Here is a 23647-nt window from a genome sequence, read left to right as displayed (position 1 = left end):
AGGCATCAAAACTCCTGATTCCAATAAGATTAAAATGTAGTAGAGAAATATTTAACAAAAGAAATAAAAATAAAATAAAAAATTTTGCTGTTGAGTCATTTCAGTCATGCCCAACTCTTCATGACCCCATTTCTTGGCAAAGATACTCGAGTGGTTTGTCATTTCCTTCTCCAGGTCATTTTACTAATGAGGAATGGAAGCAAACAGGGTTAAGTGACTTGTCCAGGGTTACACAGCTAGTAAGTGTCTGAGGTCAAATTTGAACTCATGAAAATGAGTCTTCCTGATTCCAATCCCAGTGCCGTAACCACTGTCTCATCTAGTTGCCAAACATAAAACACAGAGAATATTAATTTGTGGTTTTCAAGTAAATATGCCTCTACTGGGGTCTGTTTCTGTTTGAGTTTGACACTATAAGTATAGAAAGTAGAATTCTGGTCTTGGAGTTATGAAGATGTAGATGTGATGCTCAGCAAGTCATTTATCCCTACTTGACACTAAGTAAGAGAGTTTGCAAGTCACTGGCTAGAGTGGGTGACAGCTCCAGAGGCCACTGCCCTGCCCCTGGGAAGTTCTAAGCCAATTGAAAGACTGTGATTGGTTCCCATAGTGAGGAAGGGACAGGAAGTGACATGGAAAAAGGACTATAAAAAGTCCTGAACTTCCTGTCCAAGGGACTTCTCCTTTGAACTTCTTCTCCTTTGGAGTTTGTCTTATGGACACTGTGTTGGTGAGCTGGACTGAAGGAGAAAATTCTTTCCCTGGATCCTGCATCGGCTTGTTGGGTAAGTAGCTGATCTTCCTTTCCTGGCTTCTGGAGAGATTTGTTCTGGAGAGTTCTTCTTTTCCTGGAGGAGGCTGCTTTGGTGGAACCCTTGCTGAAGATACCACCAGGACTCCTGGCCTAAGAAACTACTACAACTCTACATGAGATCTGGACTGAGGTGGACTTCTTTGGACAGAAATTATAGGCTATCTAGCTAGGCAATACTTTCTACTTCCTTCCTGCTTTTTTCTTTTTTACTATATCTCTATTAAATTAAATTGTTAAGAGCAGCTAATAGACTGGTGGCTTGAGTTAATTTTTAATTGGTGGCCACAATATTACTTTAGAACTTTCATAGTAGCATAAAAACTTAAATTTAAATTCTTACAAAACAAACCTTCCAGGATTCTTGAGAGGAAAACACTGTTTGAGTCATAAAGTATTATATTAAAGTTAGTTATTATTGTTATTATTGTAGTCACAGCTCCTCAGAAAAACCAAACAGGATATGACTAAGTACATAAAATAGGAACTGGAACAAAAATGTTAATCCTTACTCAAAATGCTGTTACTGAGTTATTTCAAAGATGTTGACCACATGGCTCAGGGTTCAGGCAGATGAGGTTCTATCCTGAGAAAGTTTGACCTTTGGCTCTTTTCATACTCTGATTCATTATTCGGCCACCCTAGGGAAGATATTTAAAACAAAAATTAGGAATGGCTCATGTCCAAGGTCCCTTCTTGAAAAGTTTTGTGTACGTGTGTGTGTATGCGCACATATATTATATGTGTGGGTATAAATTCAGGTATAGGACAGTTATTTGTTTTCTCCACCACAAAAGAAATACTTAAAACACAAAAAGATTTATCAGTGTGCAATAACAAATACTTAAACTAAAATTTACAGGATCCCAAAGAGAGATATAGAAACAATAAGGTACTCAAAAGACTCATAGAACCCAAATGGTTCTATTTTATTCTTCCAGGAGGTGGATACTTCAAAAGTAAATATAGCATTATTTTGTGAAACTCCTAAACAGTTTGTTTTACTTTCACCTTGAATCTGTACTGACTGAGCAACTCATGCAAGGTCCAGATCTTCAAGCAAATCATTATCTAGCTTTGGTTCATCCTCTCTTGCTTGCTAAGAAGCTGTTGCTAAACCACCAACATTCAGATGAATGAGTTATGGTCTCTCGTGGAATCATAGCAATTGAGAGTGGAGAGAACCTCAGCAACTATTGAGTCATACGCATTAAAAAAAGAAATTCCCTCTATAGTTTGATCTCGGTTCTTGATCCCAGGTCCATAAATAAGAGACATTCCAGTGATTGAATTATTTCCTCTTCTATCCTAAAAGTGTATCTCTCCAATACTATATTGGCTTGTCATGGTGTGTCAATTCAGTTCAATAAGCATTTGTTAAAATACTTACTGTGGGGGCAGCTGGGTAGCTCAGTGGAGTGAGAGTCAGGCCTAGAGACAGGAGGTCCTAGGTTCAAACCCGGCCTCAGCCACTTCCCAGCTGTGTGACCCTGGGCAAGTCACTTGAACCCCATTGCCCACCCTTACCAATCTTCCACCTATGAGACAAAAAAAAAAATACTTACTGTGCTAGACACCAAGTCCACAAAGATAAAATCAGATAGTCTCTGTCTTGAAGAAGTATACATTCAATTGGGGGAAAATATGTATACAGAAAAAATTATAAAATATATGCAGAGTAATTTTCAGGGGAATGGCACAAGTCTAATACAACAAGGGATTCCAGAGGGCAAAATGAAAGGCTAGGAAGAATAGAATAGGGGGTCACAGAAGAATAAATCTGATTTCAGACATAGATGAGAATAAAGGAGAGTAGTAGTCAGGTGGTCAGCATTGGTCAAAGCAGCCTATAACTTGGAAGATGAAGGTTACTGAATATATGGATGTAGACACAGATCAGTAGAGATCCCTTTCTTAATAATGACAGTAGCATCGATTTAATCATCATTTAGTAAGAATGAAGTAAAGAAGTGATGGGATAGCAGGACAGATATCTAGTCTTTGGTTTTGCTTTGATGGTTGAGACAAGAGTTTCTGAAAGTAGGATTGATGGTGCTTTGGGGCCAGATTCCTTTTAGGGGAACAAGGTGTGTTTGGGGTATTCATCCTTAGCCAGGTCACCTTTGTCTCAGGACTTCAATATTAAGTAGATAACCTGGGGGTGGGAGGGCAGAATCAAAGAGGGGTAGTGATAGGGCCCTTAATTAAAGATCCATAATAGACTTAATATACCTGAATAGCTTAGGAATGACCTAGGACATATTTGGGCTAGCAAGAGAACCTAGGACATGTTTGGGCCAGCAGAAGAGACCTCATCTTGTGTATGTTTTCATATATCTTATGGATATCCCTAATCCTCCAATCACAGTGTGAGCTTGTACCCAGTAGTTCAATACCACAGCAGGATGCAGTTACCCCTCCACTACTTCCTGTTTATTAGAAAATACTGCTCTTAATTTTCCATAATCCCTCATGGATTTTATTTAAAAGTTTATATTAGAATCTGATGTTGCCTTTGGCAGCTCTCTCTTCATCAGGCAAGTAAATTGCACGTTTGTTGAATAATTTTTTTTCTGGGCTCTGTGTGTCTTTTGTATGGTAACTGTGTGTGTGTATTTATTCCCCACTTGTACTTAGTTTTCATTCTAATGGAGGTGGGGAAGGGAGACAAATGCGGGCTTATATATGTATGTATGTAAGCATATATAAAATTTGGGAGGTTTAAATATTATGTCACGTATACAATATGATACATACAGAATAAGGCACACGTGAACGTGTGTGTTCATATATGCGCGCGTGTTTATACACATATACACACACAATCCTAGTTCGAAGAGGGTTTACATTGCAATGGAGGCGAAGGTGGGAGAGGAAGTGTAGCTTTCACATGGTCTGTGCATCCCCAGCTCCTAGTCTGTAGATTCTCCCCACGCGTCTCCCAGAAAAGCCCGAGCCGTCTGGTTTAGCTCTTCGTGGATGACAGATGATCACCCTCGGAGGAGCCCAGCAACCCCCGGGGCGACCCGGTGGCCCCCAACTGGTCAGCCCCCGCACCCAGTCAGAGCACGCCGCCTTCCAGCGTGGCCACGCCGTCCCCGCCCCGAGCCGGCTGCTTCTTCCGCTGCCTCTTCCTCCTACACGTGTTGTTCTGGGCCACATGCAACAGGCCTAGCAGGGTAAGTGGGCTCCGGTGCTGCAGGCTTCGCGGGGCGGTGTGCCTTGCCTTGGCACGGGGACTTGTGCCCCACCCTTCGTATCCCCGCTTCTCCCTCCGCAGCAGCTAGGGTAGAGGGGAGGCGCCCGCCTGCCCCCTTCCCTGTCCGCCTCCTTAGGCATCCCCAGTACGATCCCATTGCGGGGGGGTGGAGGGGCTTGACTGGAGGGTGACGGTAATGATCCTCGAGCTAGCGCTGACCATGGAATCTGTGGCCGGGGGAAAAAGGAGGGTGCATGGTGCTTGGTATACGTCTCGCCTGCACCTCGAGAATTTGGGAGCGATTGAGGGGAAAGTTTGGAACCCCGGCTGGCCACCGGGGGTGGAGGGGCGGGGCGCTTCCGGAAATAAATCATCCTTGTCTCCTTGTCTCCGCTGGTTGGTAATTACTACCATGCTAGTCTCTTGGGGCTTAGTCTGGTGGTTTTCAATTTGAGAAAGTGCTGGGGTTTGGGAAGATTGTATCTGCATAAGAGTAAGTACAGGCTCTGGGTGAAAGGTTCCTTAACCCTGCAATGGCATTTAAATCCTATTAGATTAGGTGCGTCGGGGGCTGGTGCCACCAACCAACCAACCGAACCTATTCTGTCTTAACTTGTCTTCACGCTTTAATAAGATTGATTTTTGAACATTTCCAAAATGAAACTTTGCCAGCTTCTGACACATTATTTTGAGACAGAAGGCCATTTAGGGCCAGGAAGTCAGAGGCCATTGAGTCCAATCTCCTCTGCAGATGAAGAAACTGAGGCCCAGGAAAATGACTTCTTGCCCTAGGTCACTCAGTGAGTGACAGAAGGCAGGATCTGAACCCAGGCCCTCTGACTCCTAAACTCATGCGTGCCTTTTCCACTGGAGTTGGGTGGAAAATTGACCCAGTCAGGGAATCAGGAGTTTCCAGGTCAAGCAAGGGAATGATTCTTCCTGTTCCTTTTGAGCCAGGTATGGATATATAATAGGCCCGGAATGCCCATTTAGGTTTTTCTTAGCCATTAAAATTGTAGAGTCATTAGTGGTTTATACCAAAAGCAACAGGTCCAACAAAGCAGATATTACATGTTTTGGATTCTGAAGTTTGAAACTTGAACCAGTTGCCCAGAACTGCCCATCTCTGACTGTAGCTTGTGACCCTTGATTGTTAGGCTGGTGATTGAATGAGGTGTTTGAAAGACTGAGCCAACATTCTGTGCTGTTCTCCTTACAGCAGAGACAAAGACCTGAGGAGCATTTATCTCTTAATTGGCATTTGCTGGCAATTTTTCTTTTAAGATTTTTGTACCCCACAGTGTTTTAGTCAATTTAATATTTGCATTGCCAAGAGTAGTCTATTTTGAGCCTTTATTTTTTAATATTTGGCTGACTTGCGACCTTAATATTTTTATTTTTAAATATTGGACTTTCTAATAAAAATATCTTTGAGATCTGATTCTTCCATTATTTTTACACTATAACTATATATTTGTATATATTTTTATAACACTTATAACAGTGTGGGTACTCTTTGTGGATTGTAGTCTACAATCAAAATAATAATTGAATTTAACTCTGTCCTGTCCAATAGATTGTAGACTCCTAGTTAAAACCTCAAATGAAACCTGAACAATACAGAAGCAATATACTAATTGCAGTATTGAAATAAATATATATTCTGAGCAAAGCTTTGATATTTTAATAGTGATGGATTGCATAATTTTTCAAAGGCAATTTCATTTGACTTTTTTTTGGAGGCACTTTTAAGCACTTGGTGGTTATATTTGCGATCTGTGCTAGATTCATGTTTAATTTTGAGAAAAACATTTTAAATTTACCATATTCTTAGGGATAAAAGAGGTGTAGGTGTAAAAATTACCATTTCTTTTTAGAAAATCTGTAGCACCAGGTCCCTGAATTTGGTTTAAAGTTGGATTTCTTTTGTGTGTGGGTGAATGGTGGTGATGGTGAGGTGGGGGGAACTTTTTAAAATTCTGAATTAGGTGGGAACAGCACTGGCATTCTTCCTCACTGACTCATCCAACATCTGCACCTTTTCCTCCATCATTCTGGCTTGCCAAGTTCTAACAAGGTCTGATCTTGCTAAGTCTCATTCTTTGATGATACATGATGGAAAATTGCAGCTGCTATGGTCTTGAAAGGATACAGAGTTAACATTTTCAGAAAATGTGTTGATTTACAGAATTAGTAGGATTCAGTAAGATTCCAGAACTTTTTAAAAATCCTGCCCATTCCTATAGGTGTTTGTGTATTGTAAAGTGGATCCTTATTATGCATATTTGTTTTAATTATTTTTGTACTCACCAAACACTGTTATTTCTTAAGAATACAGGTTCATTTTTTGTTATTCAAGAGGAAAATTCAGATGTCAAACTTGTGACACTTGAAAGGTTGCAGACTGGAACATTTTGAACTGAACCATATTCTAGGCTCTCAAATCCACCCTGCTTCCTCCTGATTTCTTAGCTTTGGAAACCTTAGGTTCATATTCATTAAGTGAATTGCCCAAGGCTTGTAGAAGACTTAATTCAAACCAGGTCTTTAAATCCAGCACTCTTTTCCAGATATACTATGTCAACTTTATTTACCAGAATTTATCTCAGGATCTAAAACTTTGGGTTTTATTTTGTTTTGTTTTTCATTTTAGAAATTTTTCCATGGTTACATGATTCTTATTGTCTCCCGCTGGGTTATACATAGATTATCAAAAACCTATTTCCTTATTGTTCATTTTTGTAATAGAGTAATCTTTTAAAACCCAAACCCCAAATCATATACCAATGTGATAAATCATCTGTTTTCTGGATTTCTACTCTCACAGTTCTTTCCCTAGATGTGGATAGCTTGTTTTCTCCTAAGTCCAAGGATTCTAAAACTTTTGTCGATTGGTTGTTTGGAACTTGGAGTACATTTTCCAATAGAGACATACTTTCCTATTTTAAAGATTTAGGGCAGATAGGTGGTGCAATAGATAGAGGCCTTGACCCAGAGTCTGGAAGACATAAGTTCAAATGTGGCCTAAGACACCAGCTTTGTGACTCTGGGCAAGTCACTTAACTTTGTTGCCTCATTTTCCTTATCTGTAAAATGAGCTGGAGAAGAAAATAGCAAACCATCCATTCCAGTGTCTTTGGTAAGAAAACCCCAAAAATTGTCATGAAGAGTCAGACATGACTGAACAACAAAACTTTAAAAGATAGATGCCCTGGAAAGTGCTGGATTTGGAGTCAGAGACTTGGAGTCCTTCTTGTCGCTACTTTTGTGATATTGGATGTGTCCAATAATCTTTCGGGATCTTAGTTTCCTTATCAGTAAAATGAGCCAGTTCTGAGCCTATGATTATCAATGTGAGTACTTCCACCAGACATCATTCCCTTGTGCCTTTAGTAATTTAAGTTTCAGTAGTAGAAAGAAATTCATCATTTGCTAGCTAGTCTTACTTATGGCGATACTAGTAACTTAATAACAGCTGATAAGAGGTTCTTAATCTGAAACCTGGGATCTTGTTTTTAGAAAATCTGGTAGGGGAGAGAAAATATTGGGAAAACAGCAACAACAACAAAGATGGGGAGTAGGGGAATGGGGGGCGTGTAGCAGCTAGGTAGCTCAGGGGATAGAGAGACAGGCTTAGAGAGAGGAGATCTTGAGTTCAAATCTGGCCTCAGACAATTCCTAGCTGTGCTGTCCTGAGCAAGACACTTAATTCCAGTGGCTTAGCCCTTACTTTTTCTTCTTGGAACCAATTCTTCTACTTGGAACTAATACTTAGTATTGATTCTAAGACAGAAAGTAAGAGCTATAAAACTAAGATAAATAGATAGCGATTGGTTGATTCCCAGTCCTCTGTTTAGTGCCTCTTTGCAGAAATTGATTTCCAACCTGCCCAACACCCTTTCTCCCATGGGAAAGCATGTGTTTTGTATTTTCTGTTTTTGTTTTCCATTTCCTGATTTCTCACCATACTTTTCTAGGTGGATGGAGGGGAATGAAAATTGTAAGATGGCGTTGGTTTGGCCCAAGACCAGAATGACTAGACCTCTTAGGAAGCAGGGTATCCAGCTTGGTTTATGGATGATTTGGCATTAGATTAAAATAAACTTTTTTAGTGTGTGGTTTTGTTTCCCAAAGTTGGAAATGCTCTGCTATCCTATATAAAAATAAACCTAGTAGGCATATAGCATAAATGATTATGCATGGATTTTGGGGAGTTGGGTGGAGGGTGGGTTGGGAATGAAGAGAGGAATAAAGAATAAAAGCTTTTCTCATCTCCTTGAGAACAGACACTGTTTTGATATTGCCTTTGTATTCTCAGGATCTAGAATATTTACTTAATAAATAATGCTACCAAATTGATTGAATATGGGTTGGTTCAAGTCTTGGCTTTTCATTCCTAAAACAGGACCATGTCCAAGAATGGCACAAGTGCAGATGTGGCCGAGGAAGGAGGGCCCAGTCCTTGTAAGCAAGTGAAGGTAGACATGGTGGATCCTCCTTCACCTTTGAACTTTGACAGCCCTGATGCTCTCTTTGAGAGTTTGATCTCACCTGTGAAGACAGAGACTTTTTTCAAGGAATACTGGGAGCAGAAGCCTCTTCTAATCCAGAGAGATGATCCATCACTGGCTGCTTACTTTCAGAAACTTTTCCAATTAACAGATCTGAAGAATCTTTGCAGACGGGGGATGTATTATGGCAGAGACATGAATGTGTGCCGATGCATGAATGGGCAGAAGAAGGTGTTAAATAAGGGTGGCAAAGTGCATTACCTCCAACTGAGAAAAGATTTTGATCAGAAAAGGGCCACAATCCAGTTCCACCAACCTCAGAGATTTAAGGTAAAGGTCCATGTCCCTTGTTGCAGAACTTAATGCTTCCATCACTCAAGGCTGAATGTGTGATGTATATGCTTCACTAACTATTTTGACTGGATAATTCTTGAATTCTAAGTTTGGATTCAAGAATTCATCCAGTCTTCTGTTCTTCTACATTGCATATCCCAATCTGAGAAAAGCTAGCATACTTGATCTTTTGTAAAATATAACCTGATAGGAGAGCAGTGTGTGATGATCAACTGTGAAGGATTAAACCATTATCAGCCATGCAAGGTTCCAAGATAATCCCAAGAGATTCATGATAAAAAAAAATTTAAAAAATAAGCTATCCATAGGCAAAGAAAGAACTATTAGAATCTGATTGCAGACCAAAGCATGTCATCCTTCAGTTTATTTATCTATTGTATATGTAATATTTGTCTTTAATCACAGTGTGAGAAATATGGTAATATGTATTGCATGAAAGCACTGATATAACCTATATCAGACTATATACCTCCTTAAGGAGGAGGGAGAGGGAAGCAGAAAGAGAATCTGAATAGCAAAATATCAGAAAACAGTTGTCAAAAAATTGTTTCTACATGTAATTAAAATTAAATAAGATTTAATTTAAAAATACATATTTATAATCTGGCATGGAGATTTCCATAGGCAGAAACATAGAAATATATATATGTCAATAGATGAACATTATAAAGTGCTTCCTCTGTACCAGGCATTGTGTGAAGCTCTGGGGATAGAAATATAAGAAAGGAAACCATTTTTTGTTGTCAGGAAGCTTACTTTCTAATGGGGGAAGGAAGACAGAAAGGCATGTTGGGGGATGAGAAATGTCTGAAAGGGAGAAGTTACCCTCCTAGGGGACGATGATATAATGGGGAAAACCAGGGAAGGTGACTTAAATATTAAATGTGGGCTCAGTGGGGTGGATAGGAGACAGGAAGGAACAATGGGTGAGACTTTACAAGTCAGGGAACCAGGTTTAACTATAAGGGAATGACCATTGGCTGAAATGGCAGTTAAGCCTGACCAACTGTCACTCAGCCCCACCCAGCCTGGAATAAATTCAGATTTATTCTCATTCACACAATGAGGACCTTAAATTGCTAAAAACACACAGGGAATCAGTTTAATTATAATATGAGGGGATTGGAAAGGGGGTTAGGTAAAAGTATGACTAACAACCCAGGACTGGAGTCAAAAGGGGTAAGTTCATTAGCCAGCCTGGCTTCTGCCAGGTTTTGACAGCTTGGCTAAGGACCTGAGGAAGAGGGCTTGATTTTTGGGGTCTCACAACTATTCCAGAGATGTTTCAGGATGCCAGGAGCCAACTCCTCCAGAACTGATGATCCAAAGTAGCCAGGTAGGGTGTGAAGTCTGCAAGCTGTCCACCAGATCACAGGCCACTTCCCTACTCAATGTTGCCTTGCAGGGTTGATGATGTCTTCTGCTGTCAACCTTCACCACTCTCCAGGATCCCAGGGAATCAGGTTACAAATCCACTAGCTCTGAGGTCTCCCAGGGTCAGTTACAGCTTGTCCCAACCACCATGGAGTTCGTCTCAGAGAGCAAGCAAGCTCCACTTTCTGCTTCCCCATTCCATTTGGAATTCTCCAGCCCTTCTTGTTAGGTCTCCTAACTAATAACTAAATAATCCTCCTCACAACAATGAAGAACCCCCAAGGAGATTCATGGAGGCTTTGACCCTGCCTAGGATAACAGATCAAATTGGAGAAACTCAGGTGGGTGTGGAATCCAAGTTTCTAGGCAAGAGGAGGTGGAAATGAGAAGATTGAACAGAACAGACCTTTTCTGTCTTTGATGACATTGCCCCGTCTCCTAAAACTCTAGTTGTAGACTTTAGCTGTAATCATTCTCCTGAGCTACTAGAAAATTCTGGTGAATCTGGCTCTGGTAGATGACCTCATCTTGCCAAGGTCAATCTCCATGACATTCCCTTGTAAGCTTTTCACTATGCTTCTGTGAGGATGCCTTCTACCTTTTGTAGATTTTTAAATTAATATTCAGTGCCTCCAAAGTATGATATTTATAAGGATTTATTAATATTAAATTAGAGAGCTAGAGAAATGTGGGGAACCTTTCCCACTCACCCCAAAGAGGCTCCCCCCATCAGCACTGCTCACCCCTGGGGCATGGCCAAGCTAACCCAAATTAAATACAGACCAGGAAACCCACACACGTATAAGCAAGGCAAAAGGAATTATGGGTAATACAGAAAGGGAGTTTGGGTAATGTAGTTTCGGGGGTTCAAGATCTTCCAGTTTTACATTCCCCCCTGTGATCCTTTGGGAACCAGTCTCCCCAGTGGATCATGAAAACATAATCAAATTAAAATTTATAATAATTTGGAGATAAAAGGGAAATAAAAGGAAGAAAGAACAAAAGCAACGTTAGGTGCATTGACAAAAAGCCATTTAGGAGGCAGTCCCCTTTTTGGCACAAGAGTGTCCATTCAAAATAAATACATTCAACCCCAAACTGCACCCCCCCACCCCCCAAGTTCAAATTTGCCATGTCTCAGAGTTCACTCTGGATCTTCTGGTGCAGTGTGTGTTTCTGTGTGTATTCTTCATGGCGCCTTCTGGATTCTGGGAGGTAGTCTTCTCTTCTAAATTAGGCTCAAATTCAAGTCCAAATTCACAGCAATAGTATAGTCCCCCCTGAGGAGGAGACCCCCCAAACCAGGTACAGCTGCTGGGCTCACCTGCAAAGGTTTAAAAGTGGCAGAAAATAGCCGTAGCAGGGACAGGGGACAGGGTGTGGCTGGACAGCCCCACCATAGCAGTGAAAACAGGGTGCTCCAGAAAAGCCCCACTAGAGGCTCAGTGGGTGAGCTGGAAACTAGCTCAGCAGGGGATCTGAGGTTAGGTTCTGGAGTCTTCGTGGTTGCCAACTGTAGATTTTAAAATTAATATTCATTGACTCCAAAGTATATTTATAAGGATTTATTAATATTAAATTAGAGAGCTAGAGAAATGCGGGGAACCTTTCCCACTCACCGCAAAGAAGTTCCTCCCACCAGCAGTGCTCACCACACCATCCACTTGCAAGAGCGAGGGTGTGGCCGAGCTAACCCAAATTAAATACAGACCAGGAAACTCATCCATATATACACAAGGCAAAAGGGATTGTGGGTAATACAGAAAGGGAGTTTGGGTAATGTAGTTTCAGGGTTCAAGATCTTCCAACTTTACACTTTTCAGGAGCCTCATGGGCCCCCTTTCATGCCTTTATGTGTTTCTTCCTCTATCAGAATGCAAGCTATTTGAGGGTCTAGGACTTGTAATTTCTATCCTCAGACCTTAGCTCAGTACCTAGCGCGCTCGCTCTCTCTCTCTCTCTCTCTCTCTCTCTCTCTCTCTCTCTCTCTCTCTCTCCCTCTCCCTCCCACTCCTTCCCTCCCTCTCTCCCCCCCATTCTTTCCTTTCCTCCCCCCTCTCCCTCCCATGCTCTTTCTCCCTCTCTCCCTCCCCCTCTCCCCTCTCTTCTCTCTCTGTTTCTCTCCATTTCTCTCTCTGTTTCTTCTCTATCTCTCTCTGTCTCCTTCTCCCTCCCTCCTCCTTCCCTCCTCCCTCTGTCTTTCTGTCTCTCTGTCTCTCTCCTCCTTCCCTCTTCTCCCCCATTTCCTGGTAAATTTACCAGTGAATTCTGGTGGCTTAATAGGAAGCCACCAGAATTTCAGGAATTTTCTTCTTAAAGTTGAGATCACTCCCACTTAAAACTTACATACAGACAAGTATAAGCAATGTTCAGGTCTGGCTACCAGCAGCATTTAATACAATGTTCATTTGTGTTTTTCTGAGTCATTCAGCTCTAGTGATCTGTTTCTATTTGAACTTGACACTTGCAATTTTTAAACAACTGCTGGTATGGAAACCCTCCAGTCACTTGTCTAAAACTTAGTTTTAGAGAGTTTCTTACAGCACTGAACATTTAGCTTGCCTGTGGTCAAGCAGTGAGGATATATGTATTAGAGACAGTACTCTGCAAGTTGTTTTGACTCAGGCCAGCTCTCTATTCTACCATGCCACACTGACTCTTAGTACAAAAATAAACTATATTACTTTAGAAGTTTTGGGGGGATTAATTTTCACTGAAGGGTTACAGGCTCAGCAAGAACAATATATGATTCTGCTCCCATTAGACATTACCTAACATTTTTATTATTTATCTCTCCTATACCTCTTTCTAAGTGTTCTCTTTACACACTGATACACCTATAAGCAGTTTTTGTTCTTCCCATAAGAATTATCCATTCTTTCTTTTCACATTTGTAACTAGTTCTATCCCCTTTTGTTGATAATATAACTAACATAATAAAATTGTGTTGACTTTAGTATTCATTGCCAGCCTCAGCTCATTCAGAGCTTTAGAACTAATAAAAATACTCCTACATTCTTGTTATTCTTGTTTATTTATTTTTAATTGTCTTTCCTTGATTCCATGTCCATATGTATTTAACAAATATTAGTATATTTAACAAATTTCTCAAATATTAGTATATTTCAGTGGGCAGCTAGCTGGCCTAGTGGACAGAGTACCAGGCCTGGAGTCAGGAAAACTCATTTTGCTGAATTCATATCCCAGCCTCAGAGACTTAGTATCCATGGGACTCTGGGCAAGTCACTCGATCCCTTTTGCCTCAGCTCCCCATCTTTAAAAAATGAGCTGGAGAAGGAAATGGCAAACTACTCCAGTATTTTTGCCAAGGAAACCCCAAATGGGGTCATGAAGAGTGTTTCATTCAGTCAATATGAAGAATCAGACATACCTGAAAGGACCCAATAGCAAAGTATATTTGTTTTAATTCAATTGTGCTTTTTTCCAATTACATGTAGAAACCATTTTTGACAGTTGTTTTCTGACATTTCACAACGAAGATTCTCTCCCTCATCTCCCTGATGTGGTAAATAATCTGATATAGTTTTACCACTGCTTTCATGCAATGTGTATTTCCATATTTCCCATGTCATGACTGAAGATAAATATCACATATGCAGTAAAAAACTCATGAAGGAAATAAACAAGTATATTTAAATTTTTTTCTGGATATAGTCCTTTCCCCAAAAAGGCTGCCTCTTCCTAAATTCTCTGTTCCTGTGGAGACCACCAGTTTCATCCAGTTTCATCATCCTTGACTCCTTAATTTCACCCTTTTCTGATATCTAGTCTGCTGCCAAGTCCTATCAATTTTACCTTCATAAATTCTCTAGTAGGGCAATTAGGTGGCACAGTGGATAAGATGCTAGGTCTGAAGTCAAGTCTCATCTTCCTGATTTCAAATCGGGCCTCGGATATTTCCTAGCTGTGTGACCCTTTGGCAAGTCACTTAACTCCGTCTGCCTCAGTTTCCTCATCTGTAAAATGAGCTGGAAAAGGAATGGCAAGATCCATGCCTATATCTTTGCCAGGAAAACCCCAAGTGGGGTCTTGAAGAGTCATGCTAGACTGAAATGACTAAACAACAATAGGATCTCCATATTAGCCCCTTTTTCTCTTGTGACACTACCACAACTTCGGTGCATGCCTTCTGATTGATCTCCCAGCCTCAGCTTTCTCCCCACTTCCCATTCCATTCTCCACCAAGCCGTCGAATTGGTCTCCCTAAAGAACAGATCTGACCTTTTCCATCCCCCATTTGATAAACTCCATTTGGCCCCATCACCTCCAGGACGGAACAGAAAATTTGCTTTTTGGCTTTTATAAAGCTCTTTATAAATTAGTCCTTTCCTACCTTTCCAGGAGTATTTGATGATCCAGTAACATTGGCCTCTTTTCTGTTTCTTGTCCAGGATACTCTTACAAGTTAACAATTGTTTCTGACATTTTGCCATCCAGATTCTCTCCCTCCTTCCCTTCTCCCTAAGGCTGTAAATAGTCTTATATAGGTTATTCTAGTACTATCATGCAGTACATATTTTCATATTCCTCATGCCATGAAAGAAAACACATATCTCACAAACAAGAAAAAACTTGTGAAGAAAATAAAGTGGAAAATGGAATGCTTTGATCTGCAATCAGTCTCCAACGGTTCCTTCTTTTTATGGATAGCATTTTTTATCATGAGTCCTTTGTGGTTATTTTGGAACCTTTCATTGCTGATAATAGTTTAATTCTTCACAGTTGATCATTGTGCAGTATTTTTGCTACTGTATACAGTGTTGTCTTCGTTCTGCTTACTTTACTTTGCATCATATTATATGAAACTTTCTAGGTTTTTCTGAATTCATCCTGTCCATCATTTCTTATTCCATTACAAACCATATACTACAGCTTGTTCAGCCATTCTCCAGTTGATGGACGTCTGCTCAGTTTTCAATTCTTTGCTCTTTGTGTCCTTTTCCTTTTTTTCTTTGATCTCTTTGGGACTTAGTAAATGCTATTGCTGGGTATGGATAGATTTATATCCCTTTTGGTGCAGTTGCAGATTTTTCTCTGGAATGGTTGTATTAATCCATAGTTCTGCCAATAGAATATCAGTGTCACAATTTTCTCACATTTCCTCATTTTTCATTTGCCTTTTTGGTCATGTTAGCCAATCTGATTGGTATATGGTGGTATCTCAGAGTTGTTTTGATTTGCATTTCTCGAATCAATAGTGATTTGGAGCATTTTTTTTATATGATAATAGATAGTTTTAAATTCTTCACCTGAGAACTGCCTGCTCTTCATATCCTTTGACCATTTATTAATTGGTGAATAACTTGTATTCTTATAAATTGGAGTCAGTTCTCTACATATTTGAGAAATAAGGTCTTTGCCAGAGATATTTGCTATCATAATTTTTCCCACTTTTTTGTTTCCCTTCAAATCTTGGTTGTATTAGTTTTGTTTCTACAAAATAAAAATTTAATCTAATTAAAATTATCCATTTCATGTCTCATAATGTTTTCTTTGTCTTGTCTTGTCTGAGGACACTATATCTCTTGACTCCCAGCATTTTCATTGGCTTTCTCCCATGCCTTGATCATCTCCCTCCTCATCAACATTTTTTGATTTCCTTGATTTGCTTTAGGTCCCTACTAAAACCCTGTCTTCCCTTAATGCAAGTACCTTCCTTCTGAAATTACCTCCAGTTTATCTGGTTTATATTTTGTTTGTACATGGTTGTTTACATATTGTCTCTCCCATTAAACTATGAGCTCCTTGAAAGCAGGGACTGTTTGCCTTTCTTTGTATCTCTTGCACTCAGCAAAATGCCTGGCACAAAGTAGGGGCTTAATAAATACTTGTTGACCTGACTAGATTCGCAACAACTTCCATTTGTAATATATTCCCTCTCTCATTCAGAAAACCATTCCTTACAACAAAGACTAAAAAGAAGAGTAGGAAAAAAGCAGTTCAGCCAAATTAACCAACACATGTATTAATTCCAGCAATAAATATAATTTTCTATCTCTGCCAAAAAAAAAGGTACGTTCTTTTGACCTTTCTTTGGTGCCAAGCTCGGTCATAACACAGCTTTCACATTCGTCCCAGGCCTGCCTATATTCATCATATTCATTGTTTTTCTGGTTTAGAAATAATGCTCTTATTATATTTATGTACCACAATTTATTTAACCATTCCCCGATCAATGGGCATATTTATTTCAAAATTATTAGTTATCACGAAAAGTACTTATATAAATATTTTGTTATGTTTTGAACTCCTTGAGATATATTCCTAGTATTAAGATCTCTTGATCCAAAAATTCACATTAGTCTATCAGTCAGGTGTTTTTTAAGTTACTTATATGGGTCAGGTTCTGTGTTGGAGATAACAGATACAAAGAACAAAATGTTCCCTTTGTCCAAGAAACTTAGATTCTAATGGAGGAAATAATTACATACCTAGCTATACATAGCATAAATATATAGTGAAAAAACACAAAGAGTAAAATACAGAGTAGCTTAGGAGGGAAGGCACTAGCATTTGGAGGAATCAGCAAAGGCTTCCTGCGGATGGATGATGGGTCCATTCCAAGGATGTGGCTTGGCCAATGTATGGAAAGATGGCCAGTCTGTCTGAATTGTAGCATGCAGGATGAGGAGTAATGGTCACTGAGGCTGGAAAAATAGATTAAAGTTTCTGTATTTTTTTCTTGTTGCTGGAATTGATTGAGTAGGGAAGTTACATGATCAGATTTGCTCTTAAGGAGAATTATTTTGACATGAGTGTATATGAGAGACTGGTGAGAAACTTGAAGCTGGGGGACTGATTAGGAAACATTTGCGGCCTCTTAATCTAGTTAAAATACAGTAAGTGGATCAGCTAAAATGGGAGCTGTGTAAATAGGGGAGAAGCAGTCAGATGTGAGAGATCTCCTGAAGGTAAAAACAGCAAGATTTGGCAGCTTGATTGTATGTGTGAAGTGAGGCAGAGGAAGGAGTCTGGGATGATGCTGAATCAGAAGGCAATTCCAGGTTGCTTTCCAAAATTTGTTAGATCAATTCTGTTCATTCGTGTGCCCATCTTTTTACAGCTCTTGAAGCAATGATTTCCAATCTTATGCCCTCTTTGCCAGTTTGGTTAGTGTGCTATAAACCTTAGTTTGTATTTTTCTTATTATTGGTGGCTTGGAGAAGTTTTCACATGGTTATTGATAGTTTGTATTTTTTTTTCCTTCGGATGCTTTAATCTCTTAGCTTTTGTAGGAAATGTCTATTTTTCTTTTTAATCAATAAGTTTGCTTTGATACGGTGGAAAGAGAAACTGGATTTAGTCAGAAGACTGACCTTCCTGGGCATCAATGAAGGTTTGGCCCCTTCTTCTCTGGAATAGGTCCGGCATTTAATTTCTCTGGGCCTCAAAAATTGCCTTTGTATAAAATGAAAAAGTTTGGACCAATATACTCTTTCCCATGCACGTGACTATTACAATCAATTCTCATGTAACACCCCAACATGAGACCCATGAGATGGCTTCCCACTTAAAAGTCTCCTTAGATTCCCTCCTGTTTTTTAGAATTAGTTATGAGAGGCCACATGGTGTGGATCTGACGTCAGAGGTTCTGAGTCCCAAGCTTTGTATGACTTTGGGCTTATCATATATTCTGAAGGAGCCTCTGCACAAAATGAGCAAGTTGGGTTAGCTGACCACCAAGGTACTTTCCAAATTCTAGATCTAAGACGTAGTGACAGTACTTGAGAGTCAAGATATTATTATTAGAGAAAAGGCCTGAACAGTGGACAATTTCTCTCTTGTTGACCTGCAGGGGGTGATAGGAAATTTTCTTTTTTTTTTTTAACTCAGGTCTCTATTCTACTTGCCGTAACTAGGGCTTGGCAGGAAAAAGCATTTCAAGATCAGTTTTGTTTTTTTTTTTCAGAAATATAAAAAATTAAACTGGTGAAGTTATTTAAGAGTTTATTATCAAGAGATCAACAGAAAGATAATGGAAAGTGAATCTGTATTGTGTGGGTATCTTTTCTGTACCCCAGATGTCTTTGTTTTTTGGAATGCCTCTTTGTTGATTCTTATAACAGATCTAAAACATTTTGGAAAGCAACCTGGTAAATTGCCTGCAGAAAGTGACTTGGCATCCCCCCAGATGCCTTCCTTCCACCTCCACCTCCACATTTGAAGCACAAATCTTGCACGTACCATCTTCCTGAATCTAAGATGGCCATGACCTTAGCTCTTGGCTGGGTTTATTAGAACAGGAAGAGTTTGTTTCTTAATCTACATTCCCCATTCCTGGCCTGATTGGTATATACAATTTTCCCCGTCCACCTTTCCTCTCCCCTCCACCCCCCAATCCCCCTCTACGTTTACATCCCTTCTAACAGCCTTAATTTCTTAGTATCCCCAGCACTTAGGCAGAGTTTGGCACATTCTAAGTGCCTAACAAATGTTTCCTGACTTGACTTGATGACTTGGTTCCTTAAAAACATAACATTAGGTGAAATGTCCCTGCAAGGGGTAGGGGAAGGAGCATGTTGTTCCATTCTGTTATCACATAGTGGTGCTTGGTAACAAACATGGTTAGCAGAGTTTGCTTATAATTTATTAATCTCCTTCCTATGAAAACGCAAAAGGAGTTGCTGAGAGGCCTCTGGCAAGTCATAGGAGCCAGAGCTGTTCAGATAAAAGCCAGATTACAGACTTTATATATCATTTTTATTTTTAAGTATAGGGCATTGGTTCAGATGAGAGATAATCAGTCCAGAATTGGGATGTCTTGGAAAGGGGATCATTGACTTCCTTGTTTATTGCTTTTTCAAGACATGCTCATGTTGCTATTCCAGTTCACCTGGAAATACCTGTGTAAAGAGGGAACAAACAGCTGTTTTACTGTGTGTAAGAAGCTCTGGTGAACTTGGGTGTGTTCTGTCCACCCATGAATCAAAGTGTTGGCACTTCCTTTCCTGTGAGATTGGTGAAGAAGCATCAGTTATTATCTCTACAGCTTTTGTTTTTAAGTGAAGTGGGGCTGTGGGAGGAGGATTTTTTAAAAGTGTGGTTTGAAATTGAAATAGAATTTATGATCCTTGAGGGTAGGAACAGTTTCATTTTTATCTTTGTGCCCCCACTACCTAGCATAGTACCCGACACATAGCAGGTGGTTGATAAATGGTGGACTTGATAAATGATTGAATCTGGTTACTTTATTCAGGATGTTACAGAATTCTGGGTGCAGTTTTCAGCGTTAATAATTATTCCTAACATAAGCCCCAGCATAAAACCTTTGAGGTCCTTTTGAACTGCAAATTTGTGATTTCCATCAGTCTTATTAGATTCCTCTCACATTTTTGTAATTATTTGAGTTTGGGTCATCTGAGAGGTACCGTGGATCTGGACTTGCCATCTGAAGTCAAATCCCTAGTTAAGCTTTAATAGCTTAAAACTACAACAGGAATTCTGGGACACCTTATTGATTTCTAGTCTTTAGAATCTTTGTTTTAAATTCTGATTTTCATGGATTCAATAGTACAGTACTTAAATTTGGAAAAGAATAGAGTTTTTTATATTCTTGGACACAGAGTAAGGGGAGGAAAGAGTCACCTTAGTGAGTTTTTGGAGAAAGCCTAGTTTAAGAAAACAGGCCAGGGAAAAAAGTAAGCAGCAGGCAAGAAGGAATGGTTCCAAGTTAATGGATTACTCTTCATTCAGTAAGCACAGTTGAGGATGTTGAAATTTTTTAAAAGATGTTTTATTTTCATAATCACATGGAATAATAATTTTTCACATTAAGTTTTCTGAAGTTACAAGATCTAAATTGTCTCCTCTCCCTTTCTTCTCCCCTCATGGAGATAAGAAATTTGATATGGGTTATAGATATATTATCATGCAAATCATATTTTTCCATATTGTTCATTGTTGTAAGAAAATACTCATATAAAACCTAAACCCCAATATAAAAACACAAATAAATGAAAGTGGAAAATAGGATGTTTTGATCTGCATTCTGAGTCTAAAATTTCTTTCTCAGGAGGTGGATAGCATTCTTTATCATAAGGGTCATTTGTCCTGAGTCATTGTATTGCTGAAAGAAGCCAAGTCTTTCACAGTTGATCATCATACAATATTGTTGTTACTGTGTACAGTGTTCTGGTTCTGCTTATTTCACTATGCATCAGTTCACGTAGATCTTTTCCAGCTTTTTTCTGAAATCACCCTGTTCATCATTCCTTATAGCACAATAGTTTTTCATCACCATCATATACCACAATTTGTTCAGCCATTCCTCAACTGATGGACATCTTTTCAATTTCCAATTCTTTGCCACCACAAAAAGGGTTTCTATAAATATTTTTTGTACAAGTAGGTCCTCCTCCACTTTTTAAAAATTCGTTTGGGATACAAACCTAGTACTAGATCCAGAGGTATGCATAGTTTTGTAGCCCTTTGAGCATAATTCCAAATTGCCCTCCAGAATGGTTGAATTAGTTCATAGCTCCACCAGCAATGCATCATTTTCCCAATTTTGCCACATCCCCTCCAACGTTTATCCCTTTCCTTTACTGTCATATTGGGCAATCTGATAGGTATGAGGTGGTACCTCAGCATTGTTTTAATTTCCATTTCTCTAATCAAGAGAGATGTAGAACATTTTTTCACACGAGTATTCATAGCTTTGATTTCTTCCTCTGAAAACTGCTTGTTCATATCCTTTGACCACTTGTGAATGGGAGAATGACTTTTATTCTTATAAATTTGATGTCGTTCTCCAGATGATGGGAAATTTTAAGAAGGAAAGATGAAACCACTCATAGTTTAGGTTGCCTACATCAGGGATCTCTGGTTGAGAAGGCAGCTTGATGGCAGATAAGCCTAGGCTAGCATTGCCATACTTGGAGATGAGGGATCACCCACTCCCTGGTTTTAGGATAAACATGCAGAGCAATTCCAGTAAACAAGGTTATACACAGTCATTACAGAACCTCTGAGGCTTAGAGCCAACGTGGGAGAGAGCTAATCTCATGTCAGGAAGACTGCAGGGTCCTGTCTATTAACCCCAGTAAGTCACTTGCCCTGTTTTTGCCCTACCTGAGCTATTCTGTAAGGCTGCAACTTGTCCTTACAGAGTTCTTTTCCCAGTTGCTTTCTATAGCAGAGAAGACAGGGCTGTTCCAAGAAAAGAAACATCTCTCAGGTCTTCCAGAAAGAGAAATGATCAGCCAGGGAGACCCAAGTTAAAATCCAGCCTCAGATACTAGCTCTGTGCGACCGGAGGTAAGTCACCTTGCCCTGCTTGCCTCAGTTTCCTCATCTGCAAAATGAGTTGGAGAAAGAAATGGCACACCACTCTAGTATCTTTACCAACACCCTCACCCCCCCAAAAAAAATAAAAATAAAAAACCTCCTTCCTGCTAGGCTCTTTGAGAGCTACTTTCAGTGATAAACTTTTTTTCCTTTTTGGATAACCTTCCTTGATACAACAGTTTTTCTTAAGTCAAACCTAAATGTGTGTCTTTGTGGCTATAACTCATCACTCCTAATTCTGCCATTAGGGTGAGAAGAACGAGTCCATTGTCCAATCCTTTCCATTACTTCTTCAGAACCATTTAGATGTACTTTATTATTATTGCTCCTATGGCTTAAGTGGCATCCTGGAGGTTTATAAAAGTAGCCTAGTGGTCTAGAGAAGGCATTTCTTAAGATAGTTTTGTAATGATTCTGCTTTTCCCCTCCTAAGTACCTCTAATTTTTTTCCCCTCAGGTGCTGCCAAAATAATTTTCCTTAAGCATAGATCTGTCTATGCAACTCTCCTATTTGGTCAACTCGCCTGTCTTCCCATTGCTTCTGTGATAACAAATAACAATAATGTAAAAACAAATCAAAGACTTATTTTAAAGCCCTCCATAACCTAGGCTCATTGAATATTACTGTACTCCATTCCCACCCCAACCCACAGTGATCTAGCCAAACTGAAAACAAAAACAAAAAAAAAATGATTTTCCCTCTGCATCTCACATAGTGCTTTCCCACCTCCTGCCTCATCTCTTTGCCTTTGGACCAGCCATTACCTCGGCCTCAGAGGCCCGAGCTTCCTTCAAGATGCCACCCAAGCACCATCTTTTGCATGAAGTCATTATTAATTCCACCAACTGTTGGTGCCCTCCCACTCACACCGCCTTATATTTATTTATTTTGTATATACTTATACTGACTCAGCGGATATGCTATAGGCATATATATACATGTGTATATGCACACATAGCTGTCTTTCCCATTAGAATAAAAAATCATTGAAAGAAGGGATTGTTTCGGTCTTTGTACTCAAAACCTCAGCACCTGGCATGATACTTGATTCTTCTGGGCTTATCCTTCTCTCCTTTTTTTTTTTTCTCTTCAGCCTTACTCTGCAATGACACTTCAGTCTTTCCAAATTCGTCTATTTTAATATGATTTGGGCGATGAGAAGGGAAGAATGGAGCTGTGGAATTGTTTTTATTTTATTTCTTTCTCTCTCTCTTTTTTTTTAAAGGATGAGCTGTGGAAAATCCAGGAGAAGCTAGAATGTTTTTTTGGATCTCTGGTTGGGTCTAATGTGTATATAACTCCCTCAGGGTCCCAGGGCTTGCCTCCGCATTATGATGATATTGAGGTAAGAGTTATTTTACTATTACTAATTCCTTTAAAAATGAAAAGTGAGCTGCTGATAGCAAAATAGGTCTGGGATGTCTCCATATGTCTATAGATCTATATAATATTGTGTGTGTGTGTGTGTGTGTGTGTATCTCTAGATCTTTATATCTATCTGTAAATCTCTATAGCCATGGTTATGTAGATCTATGACTATATCTGTATCTACCTATATCTATCTGTATCTGATATATATCTATATCTGATGATCTATATCTACCTTATATCTGTATATGCATGTATACATATAGATATATATGTATGTATGTGTTGCACAGTGGATTTGAAAACATTACATGATTTGTAAAATTATTCCTGGCAATAAATTCTTTGAAATGTTATTCTATTAGTTCAGACCTATTACTAATATCTTGTCTCTTTCTGCTAATTGAAATAAAATTATTTGTCTATTCCATTATATTTATTACCTGGTGCCATCCTAACCATTGTAGAGAAGGCAGCAAGATACTTTTACTTTTAATCTTATGTACTCAAAACATACACACACATACTCTCTCTCTCTCTTTCTCTCTCTCCCTCCCCTCTTTCTTTCCCCCTCTGTCTCCCTCTCTTTCTTTCTTTCTCCTTCTCTTTCCCTCTCTTTCTCCCTCTCCCTCTTTCTTTTCCCCCCTCTCTCCTCTCTTTCTCCTTCCTTTTCTCTCTTCTCTCTCCCTCCCCTCTTTCGTTCCCCTTCTGTCTCCTTTTCT

At 39.5% G+C, this 23647-nt stretch overlaps 1 protein-coding gene across 1 annotated transcript in view; it reads left to right on the top strand.

The window, feature by feature from the left end:
- The first annotated feature begins 3972 nt into the window (after window positions 1-3972).
- RIOX2 (ribosomal oxygenase 2) overlaps window positions 3973-23647 on the top strand; it is a 41491-nt gene continuing 21816 nt past the window's right edge. Inside the window, exons 1-3 of the mRNA XM_044669259.1 lie at window positions 3973-3990; window positions 8416-8851; window positions 22783-22959. Coding sequence (XP_044525194.1) covers window positions 8420-8851; window positions 22783-22959 — 609 coding nt within the window. The 5' untranslated portion in view covers window positions 3973-3990; window positions 8416-8419. The remainder of the gene's footprint in view (window positions 3991-8415; window positions 8852-22782; window positions 22960-23647) is intronic.

The sequence above is a fragment of the Gracilinanus agilis genome, chromosome 3 (assembly GCF_016433145.1).
Source record: "Gracilinanus agilis isolate LMUSP501 chromosome 3, AgileGrace, whole genome shotgun sequence".
In the NCBI taxonomy this organism is placed as follows: Eukaryota; Metazoa; Chordata; class Mammalia; order Didelphimorphia; family Didelphidae; genus Gracilinanus; species Gracilinanus agilis.
Note: the sequence above shows the minus strand (reverse complement) of the source record. Positions and strands in the feature narration are given on the sequence as shown.